The 21,641-nt window shown below is 44.2% G+C and overlaps 1 protein-coding gene across 8 annotated transcripts in view; it reads right to left on the reverse strand.

The window, feature by feature from the left end:
* Positions 1-21,641, reverse strand: part of HMG20A (high mobility group 20A) — a 64,602-nt gene that overhangs the window by 40,325 nt on the left and 2,636 nt on the right. For 3 of the 8 annotated variants that reach the window (XM_081021582.1, XM_081021581.1, XM_081021580.1), the window contains exon 1: positions 12,516-12,575. The exons of the other annotated variants lie outside the window; for them this stretch is intronic. In XM_081021582.1, coding sequence (XP_080877708.1) covers positions 12,516-12,560 — 45 coding nt within the window. In that variant the 5' untranslated portion in view covers positions 12,561-12,575. Of the gene's footprint in view, positions 1-12,515; positions 12,576-21,641 lie in introns of those variants that run through there. 8 annotated transcript variants of the gene reach the window in all.

A 21,641-nucleotide genomic window follows, 5' to 3' on the forward strand; every position in this document is an offset into this window, starting at 1 on the left:
TTCTCTTCCTGAAAGCTCAGCTCTTTTTTTTTCCTTTCTGGCATACCAAAGAGCTCTGAACTGGGAACAGGTACAAAAATATGCTTCCCTCTATAGAAAGGCATTATGCTTATTTTTATGAATGGCTTGAAAGTGTAGGCTTTCTGAGAACTAAGAAGAGAAGGTGGTTCACAGCTTGAGAGAGGAGAGGGAAGGGAAGGGGGACACAATTTGAACAGAATTGTACGCTAAAGCAGCACGTTCACCATACACAGGTTCACAACCCCTTAGATAAATATTCAAATTACAAGGAAAATGGGGGGAAAGAATCCAATCAAGCTAAATACAATTGAGCAGATGAAAATCACTATACTGCACTAATTAATCCCACTTATGGTATTACTGAGTTTTCTTCACTAAAGTGGCCAATAGCCTCAGACAATATAAAATTGGAAATGAGTCCCTTGTCAACAACCACACTGAAGGAAAGAACAGCAACAAAACATTAAAGTTTAATCACAGCAAAGTTAATTCAACCCCTTCACACAGTGCACAACTCCATAGCTAATGGTGCAAATCTTGCCTAGCCATTTGAGTTTTGTAGGCTAGTGCTAGTGAATAAGGTAGTTTGCAGATATATATGAATATTTTTTTAAAAGAAGGCACATTAGCTTCTCTCTCTCATATCTTTGTTCAGAATCCATCTCAGTCTCATTCCCAGACCTGTTTTAGCTCATAGCACACTATTCACTATGACTACGGTAGATTCCAGAGAGAGTGCTGTTTTCCTACCCCCAATACACCTGAGATGTTTAACAAACAAACCCCAAACCCCCATGTACTTCATGGCAGAAACATTTTGACTTTTTGCATTACGTATGAATCGTGGCGTGCTTAGGAGGGGAGGGGCACCGCTGGGGGCACTTACCTTTGGGGGTGACCCAAGGTGGTCCACAAGCCTAGGCACCCAAGAGCTCAGCACACCACTCTCAAAAGCAGCGCAGAATGTGTGTGTAGACACACACACACACACACACACACACACACTGTATTTTTCGCTCCATAAGACGCACCTAGTTTTTAGAAAAAAAATATTCTGAACGAAACAGTGGATGTATGATTCTTGTGGTTCATGCTGTGGCCACAGACATGTGATTTGACGGTGAGTTTGGGGTAGCCCAATGCAAAAATCCTGAGGATCCATATGGATCCGTGCTTTGTAACCATGTTTTTGCGCCACTGCGGCCCCAGGAAACAGTAGATGCATGGTTTTTTTGGTGCAGGCTGTAGCCATGGACATGCTATGTGATGTGATGGTGAATTTGGGATGACTCAATGCAAAAATCCTGAGGATCCATGGGCTTTTACCTCCCCCTCCCAGGCAGCCTCCTTTATCGCGTCCCTCCCCGAGCTGGAGCAGTTTTTTCCTCCTCCTTTTCTTCTAATTTCTCCCCTCATTGCTTTCCTATTCCTGTCTCCTCTCCTTGCAAGTTCGCTGTCTCTCCCCCCCCTCCCCCACCCCAGGCAGCCTCCTTTACCAGCAGCCTCATCTCTGTCCCCGATCACTTGCTGATCAGCGGCTTTGTTTCAACACCCACTTGCCTCTTTCAAAAATAAGAAGAAGAAGAAGAAGAAGAAGAAGAAGAAGAAGAAGAAGAAGAAGAAAGCATGATCTGCTTTTCGCCCCTGGGCAATTCGGCTCCAGGGACCATGCATTCGCTCCATAAGACGCACAGACATTTCCCCTTACTTTTTAGGAAGAAAAAAGTGCGTCTCATGGAGTGAAAAATACGGTGGGTGGGTGGGTGGGTGTATATATATATATATATATATACACACACACACACACACACACACACACATCATCATCATCATATTGATCTGCCTGCCCTTCACTCCAAGGTTCCAGAGCAAGTCATATCAATTTAAAACAAATTACAATCACAAGAATAGTGTGGGTCCTAAAAATATGCCTTCCAAGTGTCAAAGGCCATGATTACAGTTCAAGACACATTGCAGCCCGCAAGAGCTGAGGAAGCCCAAAGGCTGGTTTGAAAGGCCTGAAGGACTGCATTTGGCTCCCAGGCCTTAATATCCTCACCCCTGCTAAAAATGCAGATAATTTGTCACTAACTAAAAAATCCTGACCTATGAACTTCAATAGATCATGAGAACTGAACAACATAATGACCTGCATTTCTGTTTACTTAGCACAATTTACAAGCCTCTAGTAATTTTTTCTGCCCCAGTAACTATGACAGCTAAATTTTGACACAATGACAGTAGGGTCTCTCAAAATGCTAAGCTTCTGGGTCACATAAAAAGTGCCCTAAGGTTGCAAGTCAGCTTTCTCTGAACAACTGAGGCACATTTTTCTTCTAACTTAGCTGTACCTGTTTTACTTCCTGAAAACTTTTACCATAAAAGAGAATAATAATTACTTCGTCTCAGAAATGTGCATCCTCTGAATGCAAATGGAATGCCCCTTGATTGATATTAGGCACTCATGCGGTTGAACAACAGGAAAACTCCACTGAGGAAGAGAAGAAGAAGAAGAAGAATTTGGATTTGATATCCCGCTTTATCACTACCCGAAGGAGTCTCAAAGCGGCTAACATTCTCCTTTCCCTTCCTCCCCCACAATAAACAGTGGGGCTGAGATACTTCAGAGGAGTGTGACTAGCCCAGGTCAGCTTTCTGCATGTGGAGGAGCGGAGACGCGAACCCGGTTCCCCAGATTACGAGTCTACCGATCTTAACCACTACACCACACTGGCTCTCACACCACACTGGCTCTCAGTAATTTTGGAGTAATTTTGAGTAATTTTGGGGCAAAAGCACAACAAGAAGGATTGAATCATCCAGTCACAACCAGTGCACAAAGGTAGCACAATTACCAGTCCGCCAGGAAAGGGCGACTAGAAGGCAGCAAGACCAGGAAGATAAATCCTGCAGAGAAGCAAAAGGCAGCCTCCTCTGTGAATGTGCACTTTGGCCTTAGGAGCCTTTGCTGAATTTAATATTTATTGGCTTTCCAATATTTATCAGCTTAGTATCAGACTGGTGTTGCCACATGGGTGCAGTGGTGCCCTTGAGGACTTCTCCTGACACCCATGAAGCTTCTTAAAAAACCCACGCCCGCCCTCTTCACTATGAAAGGTGGTTACATTCTGCCCTCCACCCCCTAAAAAATTATGCAGACCTGAAGGAGGAAGTTGAAGAGAAATGCTTTTTCCTACTTCTTCCTTCAGCTGTATCTGCTTTTCAATGCTCAGCCTGGCACCTGAACAGCTCAGCAGAAAACAGAACAACAAAGCCAGCAATGGGGACATACAGGAGGGTCTCCAAAGCAGATTTCAGTTGACAGAGAAGTTTATGATGGAACAGGCAGTCCTTTGGGGACCCCAGGCTCTATCTGAACCTGCACAAGCACTTAACAAATATTACCAACTCAGAATGAAACAACAGAAAAATAGATGTTCAACCTACAAGGGCTACAAATAATACGATTGTTCTAGAATAAGTGTGTTGCTCAAACATTATTAGAAATATTTGGGTTTGTGCAAAAAGACAATAAAACCTTGCTTCCAAGCAATTGTAACTTCTGAAGAACATCATAAACTTAAAAAATTGTCCAGTAGCACCTTAGAGACCAACTAAGTGCTACTAGACAATTTTATTTATTTATTTTGACTGCGTCAGACCAACACGGCTACCTACCTGAATCTAGAATCATAAACTTAGGGTGTGATGTTTAAAAACTTTTTGGTGTACCTCCAAACGAAGTCCAACAAAGTCCTCATTAGAAAAGCAGCAAGAAGCATGTACAGTGGTACCTCAAGTTAAGTACTTAATTTGTTCCGGAGGTCCGTACTTAACCTGAAACTGTTCTTAACCTGAAGCACCACTTTAGGTAATGAGGCCTCCTGCTGCTGCCGCGCCGCTGGAGCACAATTTCTGTTCTCATCCTGAAGCAAACTTCTTAACCTGAAGCACTATTTCTGGGTTAGCGGAGTCTGTAACCTGAAGCGTATGTAACCTGAAGTGTATGTAACCCAAGGTACCACTGTAGTAACAATAGCTGTCATGGCAAGTTAGAGTTGCCCAAGAACTCTCTGGCAATTTCAGAGGAGTTGAATGACAGCATGCTTCAGATTTGCTTAATCTCCAGGGAAAGGAATGTAAAGCTCAGAGATATCCAGAGTTTATATCAAGCCCCGACAATACTATTAATATTCAGACTCCAGAAACTGTTGCCAAACATCTGTAGAATTCTATTTCAGCCAACCACCACATATTGCTACTCCCATCTTTATTACCCTACCCAACACTCTCTCTTTTTGTTAATGGCAGGAAAACTGTTCACCCAGTTCCTAGACACATCCACTGCAATCACACATTAAGGGGAGTGAGGAATGTGCGAGCCCAAGGCTATATAATAGCTAATGACACATATGAACACAGTAATTATCCAGGAATCCACTGCTTCACCCTATTCTCAATAAATTGTATTTGGAGCCTTTATTTTTATTCTCCTCAATCATCTACCCCAGTTAACCCAGTCTGGAAGCCATCAGAGGCCCTCTGTGAAAATTTTTGTAAGACAATTTGAAAACAAAAATCATGTAGACTTGAGTGACACCATTTATAAGTCTGCTATACTAAACTGTCCAACTCTGTGGGTATCTGAAGAAGTGTGCTTGCACACGAAAGCTCATACCAAGAACTAACTTAGTTGGTCTTAAAGGTGCTACTGGAAGGATTTTTTTATTTTGACTATGGCAGACCAACACGGCTACCTATCTGTATCTGTGGGGTCAGTTTCAGTATTGAGGCTTGAGATGGGACAAGACTCTCTCAACCTGTGCCCATCCTGGCATATTCATGCCAGTCACAGAGTGCTGATCAAGTGGATCCAGAGTGTGGTGAATGTGCCATTACTTCATGCACTGTTCCTTGTTTCCTTGATGGAGGTAGTGGTGTGAGCACTAAAAAAAACCACCCTAGACAAAGATTTATACTAACTACCACCTTGTCACTGAGACACCTTTGTGGGGGACAAGGTGCTCAAGAGGATGGTAGTGGTTCAGCTGCAGGTGTTCCTTGGTGAAAATGATAATCTGGACCCATTCCAGTTTGGGCTCAGGCCCAGTTTTGGAAGAGAACTAATTTTTGGTCTCCCTGATGGAGGACTTGTTTGGATGAGGAAAAGGGGGAGTACAAATCTTCTGGATTTTCCCCCAGTGATTTTTGAAGTACAGCCTCTAGGAGGGAGGGGTTGGGAGCACCTTTTATGATGGTTTTGCTTCTACCAGTTCCAAAGAGTAGTATTGGATGATTGTGCCTCAGCCCCTGACAGCTGAACTGTGCAGTGCCACGGAACATGATTTTGTCCCCAATGTTATTTAATATAGTTATGAGTTTGTGGGGTGTGAGACACCCTAAATTCTTGGGTCCAACAAAAGTTAAAATTAATCAAGGTTTGGGGAATTAAACCAGGGATCAGCAAACTTTTTTTGAAGGGGGCCCCAGCTCCTCCCCTCCCCCTGCCTACCTATGGTGCTGCTGGCGGTGCCGGCAGTGGAGGGACGAAAGTGGACAAAAAAGGGGGAAAAGCCAAACCCCAAAGGTCTCCAAAATATATCATCTGGGATAGCTGAAAAGCGTCAGATCTGCCGCAGTTTAAAAAGTTGGGGGAGATGCCCGGGATATTTGAAGAGGGGGCTGAGATTGAGGGTTGCACTGAACTCCCCTTAGCCTCGGTGCCTTCCCTGGTCAGCCAAATCCAGAGCTCTCGGGGACCTTGTATCACTTTAGGCAGGGCCGAAAGCAAGAGCAGGGAAAGGGGAGGAAGTTTTCCTGGTGGCTCATTTTACAGCCTCTTCCTGAGCAGGAATTTAAACACACACAATGCCTGCCGCCACTCCCCCCCCCCCCCGAGCTCTCCAAAAACAACAGCAGGCCGCCACCCTCTCTCCTGGACCACGAACGCTGACGAGGAAATGCGCCACCAGGCAAAAAGGTCCATTTCAAACTCCGGTTTGCCACAGCCTCCCAAGTACTGAGAACCCACCGGCTCATCCCCTGAAAGACACCTCCAAAGATAGCAGGAGAAGGCAGGCAAGCAGCGAGAGAGGAGAGCGAGAGAGCAAAAGCACAAGCTGAGCAATGCAAGTAATGCGCGCAAAGCTCCCGCAAAGCGCCTAGTCAAACTCTCCAAGAAAACGAGGCTGCAAAACGCCTGCCCTTGCAAGTGGCAGAGGCTGGCGGCGGCAGGACGAGCGGCCCGAAAGGGCTGGCTGGCTTCAGAGAAGCGCTGCCCAAAATGGTGCTCAGCCCAGCTCCCTTCCTCCACTACACAGGGTGGGGAAAAGCCAGGAGGAGGCACCACGGTGTGGGGGGGGGGATGACGCTGGAAAAAATGGCAGCGCCGGGGGGGAAATAACAGAACAAAATTAACAAACAGAATCGGCCGATCCACTGACCGTCCACGGGCCAGATCCAGCCTGCGGCCTGTAGTTTACCGACCCCTGAATTAAACTGTGCCAAACAGCTTATGTTAAAAATAAGAGCCACGCCAGCCTGGTGATAGCTCACTGACCGTGGGCCATTATGGGAACAAAGCCTTGGAGGTGAGCCATCAAAGCAGAATATTAAGAGGCAGAGAATGTGCCAGCCAACAAATGGATGAAGCCCTGCCCTGAGCAGAGAGGTAATTACAGCAGTTCAAAAGCACGTCTAAGTGCAAGTAGATAAATAGGTACCGCTCCGGCGGGAAGGTAAACGCCGTTTCCGTGCACTGCTCTGGTTTCGCCAGAAGCGGCTTAGTCATGCTGGCCACATGACCCGGAAGCTGTACGCCAGCTCACTCGGCCAATAAAGCGAGATGAGCGCCGCAACCCCAGAGTCGGCCACGACTGGACTTATCCGTCAGGGGTCCCTTTACCTTTAATTAACTCACTGAGCTGTCCAAGGATGTAGACCTGCACAAGGCTGGACTGGGCTACAAGACTATTGCCAAGCAGCTTGGTGAGAAGGTGACAACAGTTGGTACAATAATTCGCAAATGGAAGAAACACAAAATAACTGTCTACCTCCCTTAGTCTGGGGCTCCATGCAAGATCTCATCTCGTGGAGTTGAAATGATCATGAGAATGGTGATGAAGCAGCCCAGAACACAGGGGGAACATGTCAATGATCTCAGGGCAGCTGGGACCATAGTTACCATGAAAACAGTTGGTAACACACTATGCCGTGAAGGACTAAGATCTTGCAGAGCCCGCAAAGTCCCCTTGCTCAAGTTTGCCAATGCACATCTGAATGACCCAGAGGAGAACTGGGTGAAAATGTTGTGGTCAGATGAGACTAAAATTGAGCTCTTTGGCATCAACTCAACTTGCCGTGTTTAGAGGAGGAGGAATGCTGCCTACGACCCAAAGAACACCATCCCCACTGTCAAACACGAAGGGGGACATATTATGCATTGGGGGTGTTTTTCTGCTAAGGGGACAGGACACCTTCACCGCATTTAAGGGATGATGGACAGGACCATGTACTGTCAAATCTTGGGTGAGCACCTCCTTCCCTCAGCCAGGGCATTGAAAATGGGTCAAGGATGGGTATTCCAGCATGACAATGATCCAAAACACATGGCCAAGGCACCCTTAAAGGAGTGGCTCAAGAAGAAGCACATTAAGGTCCTGGAGTGGCCTAGCCAGTCTTCAGACCTTAATCCCATCGAAAATCTGTGGAGGGAGCTGAAGGTTTGAGTAGCTACACATCAGCATCGAAATCTTACTGACTTGGAGAGGATCTGCAAATAGGAGTAGGACAAAATACCTCCTGAGATGTGTGCAAACCTGGTGGCCACCTACAAGAAACATCTGACCTCTGTAACTGCCAACAAGGGTTTTGCCACCAAGTACTAAGTCATCTTTTGCAAAGGGATCACTTATTTCACTCATTATAATGCACATCAATCTCTGACTTTTGTCAGAAAGTGAAATACCTGGGGATTAACATGACAGCCAAAAATGGGAACTTATTTAAAGATAATTATGAAAAATGTTGGACGGAAGTGAAAAAAGATTTAGAAATCTGGTCAAATTTGAAGCTTTCACTGTTGGGTCGTATTGCTGTGATAAAAATGAATGTATTGCCTAGAATGCTGTTTTTGTTTCAAACATTGCAAATTGTGGACAAGATGGACTGTTTCAAGAAGTGGCAGAGAGATATTTCTAGATTTGTCTGGCACGCAAAGAAGCCCAGAATAAAATTTAAGATATTAACTGATGCAAAGGAAAGGGGTGGATTTGCCCTGCCAGACTTTAAACTTTACTACGAATCAGCAGCTTTTTGCTGGTTGAAAGAATGGCTACTTCTTGGAAACACAGACATTTTGGACTTAGAAGGTTTTAACAATGTATTTGGATGGCATGCATATCTGTGGTATGACAAGGTCAAAGCGCATAAAGCATTTAAAAACCATATTGTCAGGAAAGCATTGTTTAATGTTTGGATAAGATACAAGGATTTGTTGGAAAACAAAACCCCAAGGTGGCTGTCACCGATGGAAGCGAAAGCTCTGAAAAGGCTCAATATGGAGGCCAAATGGCCGAAATATTGGGAAATTTTGGAACAAGATGGAGATAGACTGAAACTGCAGAGTTTTGAGAAACTAAAAAATAAAGTGCGAGACTGGCTTCATTATTATCAGATAATGGAGGCATATAATTTGGACAAGAAAATTGGCTTCCAGGTGGAAAAATCAAAATTAGAAACAGAACTGTTAGAACCCAAAACTAAGAATTTGTCAAGAATGTATAACTTGCTGTTGAAATGGAATACTCAGGATGAAACGATGAAATCTGCTATGATTAAATGGGCACAAGATGTTGGACATAATATTATGTTTGCTGACTGGGAACAGTTATGGACCACAGGTATGAAGTTTACGGCATGTAATGTCCTAAGAGAGAATATTATGAAAATGATACACAGGTGGTACATGACCCCAGTCAAGCTTGCAAAAATCTATCATTTGCCCGACAATAAATGCTGGAAATGTAAAGAAACTGAAGGTACATTCTTTCACCTTTGGTGGACGTGCCCAAGGATTAAGGCCTTCTGGGAAATGATATATAATGAACTGAAAAAGGTATTTAAACATACCTTCTTAAAGAAACCAGAGGCCTTTCTCCTAGGCATAGTCGGCCAATTGGTGCCAAAGAAGGACAGAACTTTTTTTATGTATGCCACAACAGCAGCAAGAATACTCACTGCAAAGTATTGGAAGACACAAGATCTACCCACTCTGGAAGAATGGCAGATGAAGGTGATGGACTATATGGAACTGGCAGAAATGACTGGCAGAATCCAAGACCAGGGAGAAGAGTCGGTGGAAGAAGATTGGAAGAAATTCAAAGATTATCTACAGAAATATTGTAAAATTAATGAATGTTAGAATGATGTTGGATAGTAATTAAGTGGTTTCCAGCTGTAATGCTTTAAGGGAATATGAAAAAAGGGTTATAAATAGGTAAAAATTTAATATTATTACTTTTAAAGATTTGCTGAACCAACAGATTGAAGTGGAATACAAAAAAGGGAGGTATGAGGAGGTCCGGGAAATAAGTCAAAGGAAAATAAGTAATGGAAAATCTGTGTGTTTTTAACTATTTTTATTTTGTATTTTTGTCATTTTTTTTCATTTTTATTGTAATATTTTAAAAAATCTTAATAAATATCTTATTTTAAAAAAAAAATCTCTGACTTTTGTCTTCTGGGTTTCTGGGGTTTTTTCCCGGGCAAATTTAGCAGGGGATCAAATACTTTCCCCCCTCACTGCAGTAAGACCAGTTAGTTTTTAGAATTGCAGCTGGCAGTGCAGCGCTAGCAAAAACAGTGACAGACTATAAAAGGAGACAGAGAACATGGCTGATTTCTGTTTTGAATCCAAGGCTGCTGTGCCCATGGAAGAAGCAAGAGACCTGCTTGGAGTGTAATGTTAGGAACCCCTCCAAAGTATGCTCATACACAACCTGAGTAATTGTGTAAATAAACCATATATCCTAAAGATACTGCAGTCTCCACTGTGCCACATTTCCAAAGGAAACACGAACCCTGGAACCCCTGGAACCTTGCACAAGCTGTGGAGATTGGGGTGGCGACTGATTTCTATATGAAGCTAATGGGAGTAGTTCTTAGAAGATTTGGGGCAAGATGTCACAAGTATGCCAGTGATACCTGGCCCTATTTCTCTTTAACATATTGATCTGGAGAGGCTGGGCATGTCCTAAACTGGTGACAGAACAAGAGCTAATAAATGACAACAGACTACTGACAAGATGGAGATCCTACGGATAGCCAGCTCTGGGATTCTGGTTTGTACACCAGCTCTAGATGGGCTTTCCACTGAAGGCAAGCTATATATGTGGTTATTTGGAAGGGGTTTTTTTTGTTACAGACAACCCACATTTAAACACTTGAAGTGACCACTTTAAATGCTACTCCCAAATGACTTGTTTTCCACAACATTATAAACCAAATTATTCATTAGAATGAATAGCTTTCTCTGTATCTATAGAATTATTGCATCTTCTCTACCTCCACCCCGGCTGCCAGAAGTAAGAGAATGTTGTGTCTCTATTTGTTTATTAGAAATAAAGGTTTCCCATGAATTGTCTATCAGGCTACAACCCTCACACTGTCCCATGCCCTCAGTATCAGGATCCATGTATCATTTTGTCTGAATGAGAGCCGTGAGAAAGGGCATTCCTCCAAACCCATGACCTTTCCTCAGCTCATATGGAGTCAACATTTTTACTGGGAGCATAAGCACCACTGACAACGTGGAATTTGGGTGAAACAGGAAAGCCAGAGTTATTGTTTCAAGTCCATGACTCACCAAAATGCCACTCAATAATAGCTAAAGCTGCTCTGCCACCCACCTCCCCTTGATCGTCAATGTTCCACTTGGAGGCAAAGAAGTGCTTTCTCCCCAGCTGCGTGGTCATTCATCAACACATCTGACTCACCGGAAACTAAGGAAATATTTCAGCACATAAATCTGTTCAGATTTCAGAGAAATTTTAATGCTGCTTTCATGGAGCAGCTAAAAGTCGAAAATCAACCAACAGAACTCTTCTCAGAATTGATGTTAAAGGGGAAGAGGAGAGAGAGGGGGGGAAGTGGTATTGCTTGTAAAGGTGATGGCAGAAGCCTAGTCTGCAGCATGTTAGCCTTAAATAGTTATTCGCAGACTAATAAGATTATACCAGCCTCCCCCAACTGAGAACTCTCTTTAGACTACAGCTCCCATCAGCCTCAGCCAGAACAGCCAAGCTGGCTGTGGCTGCTGGGACTTGTAATTCAAAATATCTGGAGAGATCCAGGTTGGGGAAGGCTGGGTCAGACCAACACATTGCTGGCATTTTTTCCTTTCATGTTTGTAAAACACTTTTTGTATTTTTAAAAATCCACTGTCCTAGTGAAGCAACAATATTTTACTACTTTTCTGTATGATCAACCCATTGAAGAATCACAGTGCATGGACCCAGAATTGTTTGGGGGGGGGGGTTAGAATAGAAACAATAGGAAAAGTTGGGACATTTGCTAACCTTTGCACCTCGCACTGAAGTTAGCAACCACTCTAAAATAAGGCTGAAAGTTTATCCCCAAATGTAATGTTTCATCTTAAAATAAAATCAGAATTTTACAATGAATTTAAAAGAGAAAACATCTCTCAACTTTCTGTAACAAAGGAACACATCTCACAAACAACAAATGTGGTGATCATCTGGCTTCAGACTGTAGTTGTGTCTCACAAGACTGGACACTCCTCTCTCTATACATCATATTAAATATCTTTGCAGAAGCTTACAAAAAGCTTGGCCTATCGCTCAACATCCCAAAAACCAAAATACTGCACCAACAAGTACAAAATAACCCCTCTGCAGCGCCACAAATCCAACCCAATGGTGTAACGTTGGAAAATGTTGATCACTTCTCCTACCTGGGCAGTTATCTTTCCACAAGGGTCAACACTGATGCTGAAATGCAGTACTGCCTGAGCTCTGCGAGTGCGGCTTTCTCCCGATTGAAGGCAGAGTGTTTGAGGACCAGGATATTCGCAAGGAAACCAAAATGGTTATTTACAAAGCTATTGTACTACCATCCTTACTGTACGCTTGTGAAACATGAACCACTTATAAACACCATCTCCAACTCCTTGAAAGATTCCATCAACAATGTCTCCAAAAAAATTTTCACCTCACTTGAGAAGACAGGCGAACTAATACCAGTATACTGGAAGAAGCAAAGATCACCAGTGTTGAAGCAATGATTCTTCAACATCAACTTCGTTGGACTGGTCACGTTGTGTGGATGCCTGATGATCGTCTTCCAAAGCAACTACTCTATTCCAAACTTAAAAATGGAAAGCATAATGCTGGTGGTCAACAAAAGAGGTTTAAAGACTGTCTCAAGGCAAATCTTAAAAAATGTAGTATAAACACCAACAATTGGGAAACACTTGCCTGCAAGCACTCCAATTGGAGAACAGCCTTTACCAAAGGTGCCATGGACTGTGAAGACACTCGAACTCAGGACGCAAGGGAGAAACGTGCTAAGAGGAAGGCACACTTGGCAAATCCACACCGTGATCAACTCCCGCCTCCAGTCACTTACGGACTCTTTGTTAAAACCGTGTTTATGGAAGACAATCTTACTCAGGTGGAGGATCTAGCTGAAGATGAAATACGGTAAATGCTGTGCACAAAAGAAAAATTATTTAAAACACAGAAGTGGAAAAGCAGTCTAGAAGAGTTGTGACTGCAGTTTCATTCTACCAAATGTAAAAACTAAACCTCTTTTACTCAATTAGAGGGGGCAGTTCACCCAAACCTGTATCTTTATAAATTTGCGAGCAACTTTGTGTAGAGAATTTATTAGGTTCTTTTTGCAATTTGTGGTATATGGAGGGTGGTATATGTCACCTTCAAAAAACCTACAGCCACTCTATGTAAACAAAACGAGTTACATTATACACTGTGATCTTCACATTACTACAGTTACTTGGGGATCTAAAAGAGGTGGGCCTCTAGAAAGTGTCTACTCAATCAATAACACTGAACTTTAAAAGATAATGTGCTACAGTATAGAATATGTACTAAATGATTTTCTTGGCATTTGAAGTTTCCATCATCCACCCACTCTGTCTATTAGAAGGCTTCAAATCCATTCTTTATTTGCATATCAATACCCACAATGCTCTTCCAGCTCACAGCAGTGCACCTAAGCTCAGGGAACAAGTTGAAAGGTTTTCCCACAATCGTGTTATTTTCTGTATGCTTTGAAACCTTTCTAATAAACATATCCTTATAATAGCTCCCTTGATAATTGCTTTGCTGGAATAGGCTCTCAGAACAGAATTTCAGAAACTCTACAAGTGGCTACGAGAATTACATAAACTTTGAGAATTCTCCCCACCCACTCGCCAAAAAAAGAAAAGAAAATTAACATTCCTTAAAAACTCTTAAGTGGCAGATGAAATAAATATAAGTTCAATTATCTGTTTTGTAATAAACAGTACAGAATACAGTGGTACCTCGGGTTAAGTACTTAATTTGTTCTGGAGGTCCGTTCTTAACCTGAAACTGTTCTTAACCTGAAGCACCACTTTAGCTAATGGCGCCTCCTGATGCCGCCGCGCCGCCAGAGCACGATTTCTGTTCTCATCCTGAAGCAAAGTTCTTAACCCGAGGTAATATTTCTGGGTTAGCGGAGTCTGTAACCTGAAGCATCTGTAACCCGAGGTTCCACTGCACAAGTATAGAGTACAGTAACAACACCTTCCTTCTTGCAAGCAAATGTTGCTTTACTTGAAAATTATATGGCTCTCACTGGAATAGCTCAGTTGACTCTTAATGTCAGGGTGATGGGTTTGAGCCCCATGTTGAGCAAAAGAGTCCTAAACTGCAGGGGGTTGGACTAGATGACCCGTGTGGTGCCTTCCAACTCTAAAATTCTATGATTCTATCACTGACACTCCACTAAATGAAAACACAGCATTAAAACTTGCACCGCGATATCTCAGTTGGTAGAACATGAGATGCTGAACTTCAGGGTCATGGGTTAGAGCCCCAAATTGGGCAAAAAAATTCCTGCATTACAGGGAGATGGACTAGATGGCCCTCATGGTCCTTTCCAACTCTACAATTCTATAAATTGTATACCTGAAGAAGCATCTCCACTCCCATCGTTCAGTCCGGACACTGAGGTCCAGCTCTGAGGGCCTTCTGGTGGTTCCCTCACTCCGAGAAGTGAGGTTGCAGGGAACCAGGCAGGGGGCCTTCTCAGTAGTGGCGTCCGCCCTGTGGAATGTCCTCCCATCAGACGTCAAGGAAATAAACAACTATCTGACTTTTAAAAGACATCTGAAGGCAGCCCTGTTTAGAGATGTTTTTAATGTCTGATGTTTTATTGTATTTTTAATATTTTGTTGGAAGCCTCCCAGAGTAGCTGGGGAAATCCAGCCAGATGAGCGGAGTATAAATAAATAAATAAATAAATTATTATTATTATATTGTTGTTGTTGTTATTATTATTATTATTATTATTATTATAAACCTCATTACCTGAAAACATGAAAGACCATGCAGAAGAACAAGCACACAACTCAGAATCATCTGCTCCAGACAGTGTTCCTAGCCTCCATTTGGAAAGAAGGAAAGTGGGGAGATTTCTCATCCCTTCAGATAGTTGCTATTGTTGAATGGTTAAAACCAACAAAACTAGACAGCAATTATAATGCTATTCTTCTACATCAACGGCATTAGCCTTCAAGAACAGCACACACTGTTTTCAACTTGTAAGATATTTGCATATATAACAACATGTATCAAGGCTTTGTCTGGAAAGCAAGGTATTTCTTCCTCCCAGAGGATCAGTATCTAATCTGTCAAACACATATCAACAATTTAACAGTGTATTTATCCTCAAAATCAAAAGCCTTTAAAAAAAAAAAAGACAAAACAGTACTAGTACTTGCGGATGACCTGCTAAACTAGACAAAATAAGAAAGAGGAACTGTTAGGTTTGATTCAGACTACCATGTTTGCCTTGTTTCATCACTGAAAACACTTCTGACACTACTGTATAGGGTGCCTACTACCCTTACAGCTGTTCTTTCAGGCTACATCTTCAACTGTCAGGTTCACCTGTCACAGAAGCTGTGACTTTGCAAACTGAAAGAAAAAGATTCTCGCCAGTGAGTCAGTGTGCTGTAATGGATCAACTTCCATTTTCTTTGCCCAGATTATAGCCACCAATTCCTCCTAAAATCAGAACATTTTAATAAATCCATACAAACTAAAGCGCAAAGTGGCTGTAGAACGTTACCAGTTGCCAGTTTTACAGAGCGTTCCTATGCCATGTCCACCTGAGTTCAATGGGACATTGTAGGTGGGCAGATCAATCCTAATGAGTGGCTGGGGACAACAGAAGTGGCAAAGCCACCAGCACATAAGAAGCCCTGCCAGCTCCTATCCGTCAGGGCAGAAGGTGAGCGGCAGCTTTGTAGGGATCATGCCACACCAGCTCCAAGCCCAGACTGGACCTTTCTCTACAAACTGGGGCAATTTAGGATCCAGCAGTTCCTCTCCACCACATAATGCTCCATCACAGCATTAGCTTTGCACCCATTCAGGAAGAGATCACAGCTCTCCTGCAGAAGAGCCCATCGGCCAACAGCACGTTCCTCTAATCAGCACTACCAGGCATCAACATCAAAGGGACAGTGAGAATGAAGCACAGGGCCCTTTGTCTGCAAATCTTTACCTGCAATGGCCACCTTTATTGTAGGTCAGGGCATCAGTCTTCGGAAAACTGATAAAAACAAATACTCAAGTAGCCTAGGAATTACCTCTCTACTCAGATATCACATGGCAGCAATGGAGCTCTTTAAGATGTCTGTGTTAGCAGGCTGTTAATCATAGCGGATTCTCAATTCTAATTGTACTGTCTTCTTCAGTCACCAACATTAGTTTTAGTTCCAAAACCATATCCATAAAGGATAAGGGTTGACAGTTTGAGGTGGTACAAATCATTTGGGAGAGAGGAGAAGGAAAATAAAGGTGGTGGTTGTTATGTTATGTGGGATGTTTATAGCAAAATCACTCATGTGACTCAGCTACAATAAGCACAAATTGTCCTTACGCATGCCTTAGCTTCAGCAGGGGAGGGGAGTACGGAGAATGCACCATGCATTATGCACAGGCCAGCAATGTATGCTCATGGAATTTCAATCACACATCACATTCAATGCAAGTACTTTCAATCTGTGCATGCACAGATCAAACTACCCCCCAAGTTGTTAATGTATTTCAAAGAGATACCGTATTTTTCGCCCTATAGGAAGCACTTTTTCCCCTCGAAAAATGAAGGGGAAATGTGTGTGCGTCCTATGGGGAGAATGCAGGCTTTCGCTGAAGCCTGGAGAGCCCCACCGCCAGCCCTGCAAGCCCGGGGGACAGCGGGGAGGCGCAGCGCGCCATCCCGCTGTCTCCCAACTTGGTTTGGAGGCTGGCGGCGGGGAGAAGCCCACTTCTCCCTGCCGCCAGCCCCGCAAGCTCGGGGGACAATGGGGAGGCGCAGCGCGCCATCCCGCTGTCTCCCGACGTGGTTTGGAGGCTGGCGGCGGGCTTCCCCCGCCCCCAGCCCCGCATGCTCCCAGAGCGGGCTTCGCGCAGCTCTCCGCAAGCTGTGGGAGCCTGGCGCGACTTTGCGCCGGGCTCCCACGGCTTGCGGAGAGCTGCCTGTTCTAGGGGCTGGGGTCGGGGGAAGCTCGGGCTTCCCCCACCCCAGCCCCACGCCTGGGGGGGGGGAAATAATTTTTCCCTCTTTATTTCTCCCCCTCCCCCCAAAAATCTAGGTGCGTCCTATGGGCCGGTGCGTCCTATAGGGCGAAAAATACGGTAGCTGAGGAGCTGGTTCCTTCCAAGTTTGTTTTTTTTTTCACTTCAGCAATAGAACAGGGTGCCAGGGGGAGGGGGAGGAGGAAATATTCCACAGTAGTATAGCTGAGAAAACATTGGATTGGGATCAGTGTTTATAATATGTTCTCTGTTATGTTTACTTGAATATATAAACATTGAACAGCACACATTTACACACATTTACACTGCTAAGCATTCAAACTTCTAAGATTCTACTACATGGAGTTTTTGATGCACGCTCAAGGGAGTGAAGTGGGCAGGAAGCAGAACTCTTGAAGTTAGCCTTTATCAGTTATGGCTCTCTGGGAAGACCTAGAGATAGTAGCACCCTCCCAAACATCATGCGGGTGACTGCAAGACATGTGGCAATACTTGGAAGTGAGCTGAAGCAAATTATGGGGCAAAAGGGTGAGGAAGATGGAACAGTGGCAGTTGCTCAGAAGAAAATATTAGAATCACAGTGGATGACACTTTAAATTCCATTCTTTATACTACAAGGCCCAGTTAGGAGACCCAAGAGGCTAGCTCAGCCAAGAACTTTTCAAAGGGTCATTTACAAGATCACATATTTAATACACCCTTTGCTTCAGTGCTCACTATTCTAGTTCAGATTAGAATATCCAATTGACCCTTGAAAAATTCCCAAGATCACTTAACGTATCATCATCCTTTCATTCTCAGAACATGGTACTAAGGCGTGATTCAAAAGTGAATTCTTTTCAGTCTGTTAAAACATGTTCATAGGAGAATTCTCACAAGCCTACATTAATCCTCACTTTATGTTAGATTGACCTGAAGTTTTCTCACAAACATTCATGCATTTTAAGAACACCACTCCAGCCTTTAAAGGAATTAGTCCAAACTGTTAAACCTTGTTTTATTGCAGTGAGAAGGGATGGGAAGGGGTTGCTTCTTGTTGATGCTGTTGCCATCCACACCACTTTTCACTGCAAGGAAACTCAAATCTGCCAGCCTATTCATGTAGAAAAAATATTGTCCAGCTGCATTTACTGATATCCAGCTAAAAAAAGCAAATCATGGATAAACAGCTTTGTGAGACAAAAAACTGACATACCATTGGGGACCTAAGGATTTGAAAGTAAAGCAAGGGAATTAAGCTGTCTAAACTGAAGAAATCTGCAAAAATAAAATTCCAGTACTTGTACAAAAATAACCATCAGGTTCCAACTTTGCTCTGGCAGCATTAGCTACACTTGATGAAAGCTCATCATACTAAAACACAGGTTTTTTCCCCTCCTTTTTCTGACCCCAGCTCTGTACTCTCAGATTTTGAACAGCCCTGTACAGTTCTACTGTTCCAGGTTTAGGAGCGTAACACAACATAAATAGGGGAAACATTGCAGAAGGTAACAAGTTCAGTCCCCAAGTTCAGTCCCCATCAACCCCAGGTACTACTGAAAGACTCACCTAAAACCCTGGAAAAGTGCTGCCAATCTGTGTCAAAAACGATGATCTTGATAGGCCGGCTATTATCCATTTCAGTATAACAGGATTTCTTAATGTACAATGTGACACAGTATTTACTGGCTCAGAATATACCATGGCAGATTAAGCGAAAAGAAATGAACATTTTACAATGGTCCACTCAAAGAGCCTATCCTATGGTTCCTTTTTTTTCATACCAAACCAAAACTATCACAATATGGTCCTTAATTCAGAGTTTTTAAAAAGATTAGACAAATTTGCAGACCAGATCCAGGTGCCCTTGGAGAAAACTGTTTCTCTAGATCCATTTCAATACAGGTTTGGGCCTGCTTCTGGCACAGAAGCTGCTTTGATTGCCCTGTAGGGGCAATCTGTTGGGAGAGAGACAGGGGAAATGTGTCCCTGTTAATTCTCTCCAACCTTTTAGCAGCTTTCAATATCATCAACCGTGTCAGGAGTGGCTGTCCGAGTCAAGGGTGGGTGGCACTTTGGGATGGTTGCGGTCCTATGTCAATGGTTTCCAACGGCTGATGCTTGGAGGTTGCTCTTTGGCCCCGAGGAGCCTTCAACAAAGGGCTTCCTAAGGTTCCCATTTACCGTATTTTTTGCCCTTTAGGACTCACTTTTTCCCCTCCAAAAATGAAGAGGAAATGTGTGCGCGTCTATGGGGCGAATGCAGGCTCCTTGGCTTCAGCGATAGCAACGAGAAGCCTAGGAAGACTGCGCTCCGGAGGCTTCGCGTTGCTTTCGCTGAAGCCAGAAGAGTCTGTGCTTTGAGGCTGGCGGTGGGGGAAAGCAGCGCTTCCCCCCATTGCCAGCCCCAGAGGAACGTGGGGCAGCGGGAAAGCATGCAACGCGTTCCCGCTACTCTCCGACCTGGCTTTGAGGCTGGCAGTGGGGGAAAGCAGCGCTTCCCCCCATCGCCAGCCCGAGAGGATCGGGAGGCAGCGGGAAGGCGCTTGACGCCTTCCCGCTACTCTCCAACCCGGCTTTGAGGCTGGCGGTGGGGGACAGCAGCGCTTCCCCCCATCGCCAGCCCCACAAGCTGAGTCGAAAAGCCAGCAGAAGCCGTGCAGCCCCTTTAAAGAGCGCACGGCTTCTGCGGGCTTCTGCGGGAGGTGGGGGAATTCCCCCACATAGAAAAGCCCGCAGGAGTCACACCGCCTTTAAAGAGAGCGCGGCTCTTGGGGGCTTTTCCCCAAGGAGGGGGAAGGGACGGTCTGGCCGAGTCCGTCCCTTCTCCCTCCTGTGGGCTTTTGCGGGAGATGGGGGAATTCCCCCACCTCCCGCAAAAGCAGACAAAAGCCGCACGCTCTTTAAAGGATGCGCGGCTTGTGCTGGCTTTTCTAGGAGGTGGGGGAATTCCCCCACCTCCCGCAGAAGCCCGCAGAAGCCGTGCGCTGTTTAAAGGGGCTGCGCGGCTTCTGCTGGCTTTTCTAGGAATTCCCCCACCTCATAGAAAAGCCCGCAGGAGTCGCACAGCCTTTAAAGAGTGCGCCACTCTTGGGGGCTTTCCCCGAGGAGGGAGAAGGGACTGCCTGGCCATTTCAGTCCCTTCTCCCTCCTGGTCGAAAAGCCCGCAGGAGTCGCGCGCGGCTCCTGTGGGCTTTTGCGGGAGGTGGGGGAATTCCGCCACCTCCCGCAAAAGCGGGAAGAAGGTCTTGGAGTAGCGCACAGGCTGCGTGCAGCCTGTCCGCTGCTCCCAGAGCTGCGGGGGGGGGGGGAATCATATTTTTTCCTTGATTTCCCCCCCTGAAAACTAGGTGCGTCCTATGGGCCGGTGCGCCCTAAAGGGCGAAAAATACAGTATGCCCTAGGCTGTTTAACATCTACATGCTGAGTGAGGTCTTCTGCAGTTATGGGGTATGTTGTCAGCTATATGCTGATGACACACAGCTCTACTTCTCCTTCACATATGGAGTTGAGGCAGTGGATGTGCTAGACCCAGGGTTTGAAATTCCCCTTGTTCTAGGCACATTTTGTGACAGGGAATTTCGTTAGCGCAAGCAGTTTCTGAGCTCTGGGCGCAGTACTATGCCAAAGATTTCAGATTAAAACTGCAGAGTGGAAGAAAAGAAGAACCTTTTTCTGCCTCCCTATTTCCAGCTATTCTCTGAAGACTGAAGAAGAGACCCTCTTAAGAATATTAGGGGGGTGGGCAAAGAAAGGACTAGACCATGTGAAAAATGAACATAATATTTTAGCTGCAGTTCATTCATTTTCAGCTTTGTATTCTTATTATAAAAAAGTGTGCCTAGACATTCTGTTGTTGTACCCATAACCTAATTTTAAGGTGCTGTTTAGCTCCTAGCTTTCATATCTGTTTCTAACATTGGCTGGACCACTGCCTTGGTAATGGACTGGGTGAGAGCCAACAAACTGAAGCTCAATCCATACTGAAGCACTGTTAGTGGATGGTTCCCTGGACCATCAAAACCAATCCTGGCCCAGTTGCACTGGCTGCCATTTAGTGTTTGGGTCCTGTTCAAAGTGTCAGTTTTGACCTATAAAGCTCTAATTAGCTCCAGCCTACAACACCTCAAGGACTGTCTCTTTCCATATGAACCAATCAAGACCCTGCAATCATCATCTGAGGCCTTTCTGTGTGTGCCTTCTCCACAAGAGGTTTGGAGGGTGGCAACATGAGAACGGATCTTTTCTGTGGTGGCTCCCCATTTGTGGAATGCTCTCACCAAGGAGGCTTGCCTGGGACATTTGTTACATATCTTTAGATGTCAAGCAAAAACAACACTCTTCTCCTCTGCCTTTGGTTAATTAAACAATCTATGGCCTTTTATACTGTGTATGGGAGGGGGGTATGCAGCTATGTTATGTATTTTTATGTTTTTATATTGTAAACCGATCCTTGGATGAAGGGTGGTATAGAAATGTAGTAATTTAATAATAAATAAATATATAAATATTGGCTCTGAATAGCAGTTGCTGGAGAGTAAGAAAGAGGGCTGTTGCTCAGTATTAGAAACTCATATATATAAGCTAGGTGCCAAATGGCACCTTAACCCAAGGTTACAGTGACCAAAGCAGATGTCTAGTTGCCATTTTGGGGCAAGGTGGCTCTGAAGTCTTATTTTTCATAAGTCAAGATGAAATATTGTTTAACGAAGAATGGATACATGGATTATCATAAATATTGTAAACAACAAAATACGTTAGCAGGATTAATTTAAAATCAAGCAGTTTAAAGGTGATTTTGGAAGAAAT

Source organism: Podarcis pityusensis, assembly GCF_964106645.2.
Source record: "Podarcis pityusensis genome assembly, chromosome: 9".
In the NCBI taxonomy this organism is placed as follows: domain Eukaryota; kingdom Metazoa; phylum Chordata; class Lepidosauria; order Squamata; family Lacertidae; genus Podarcis; species Podarcis pityusensis.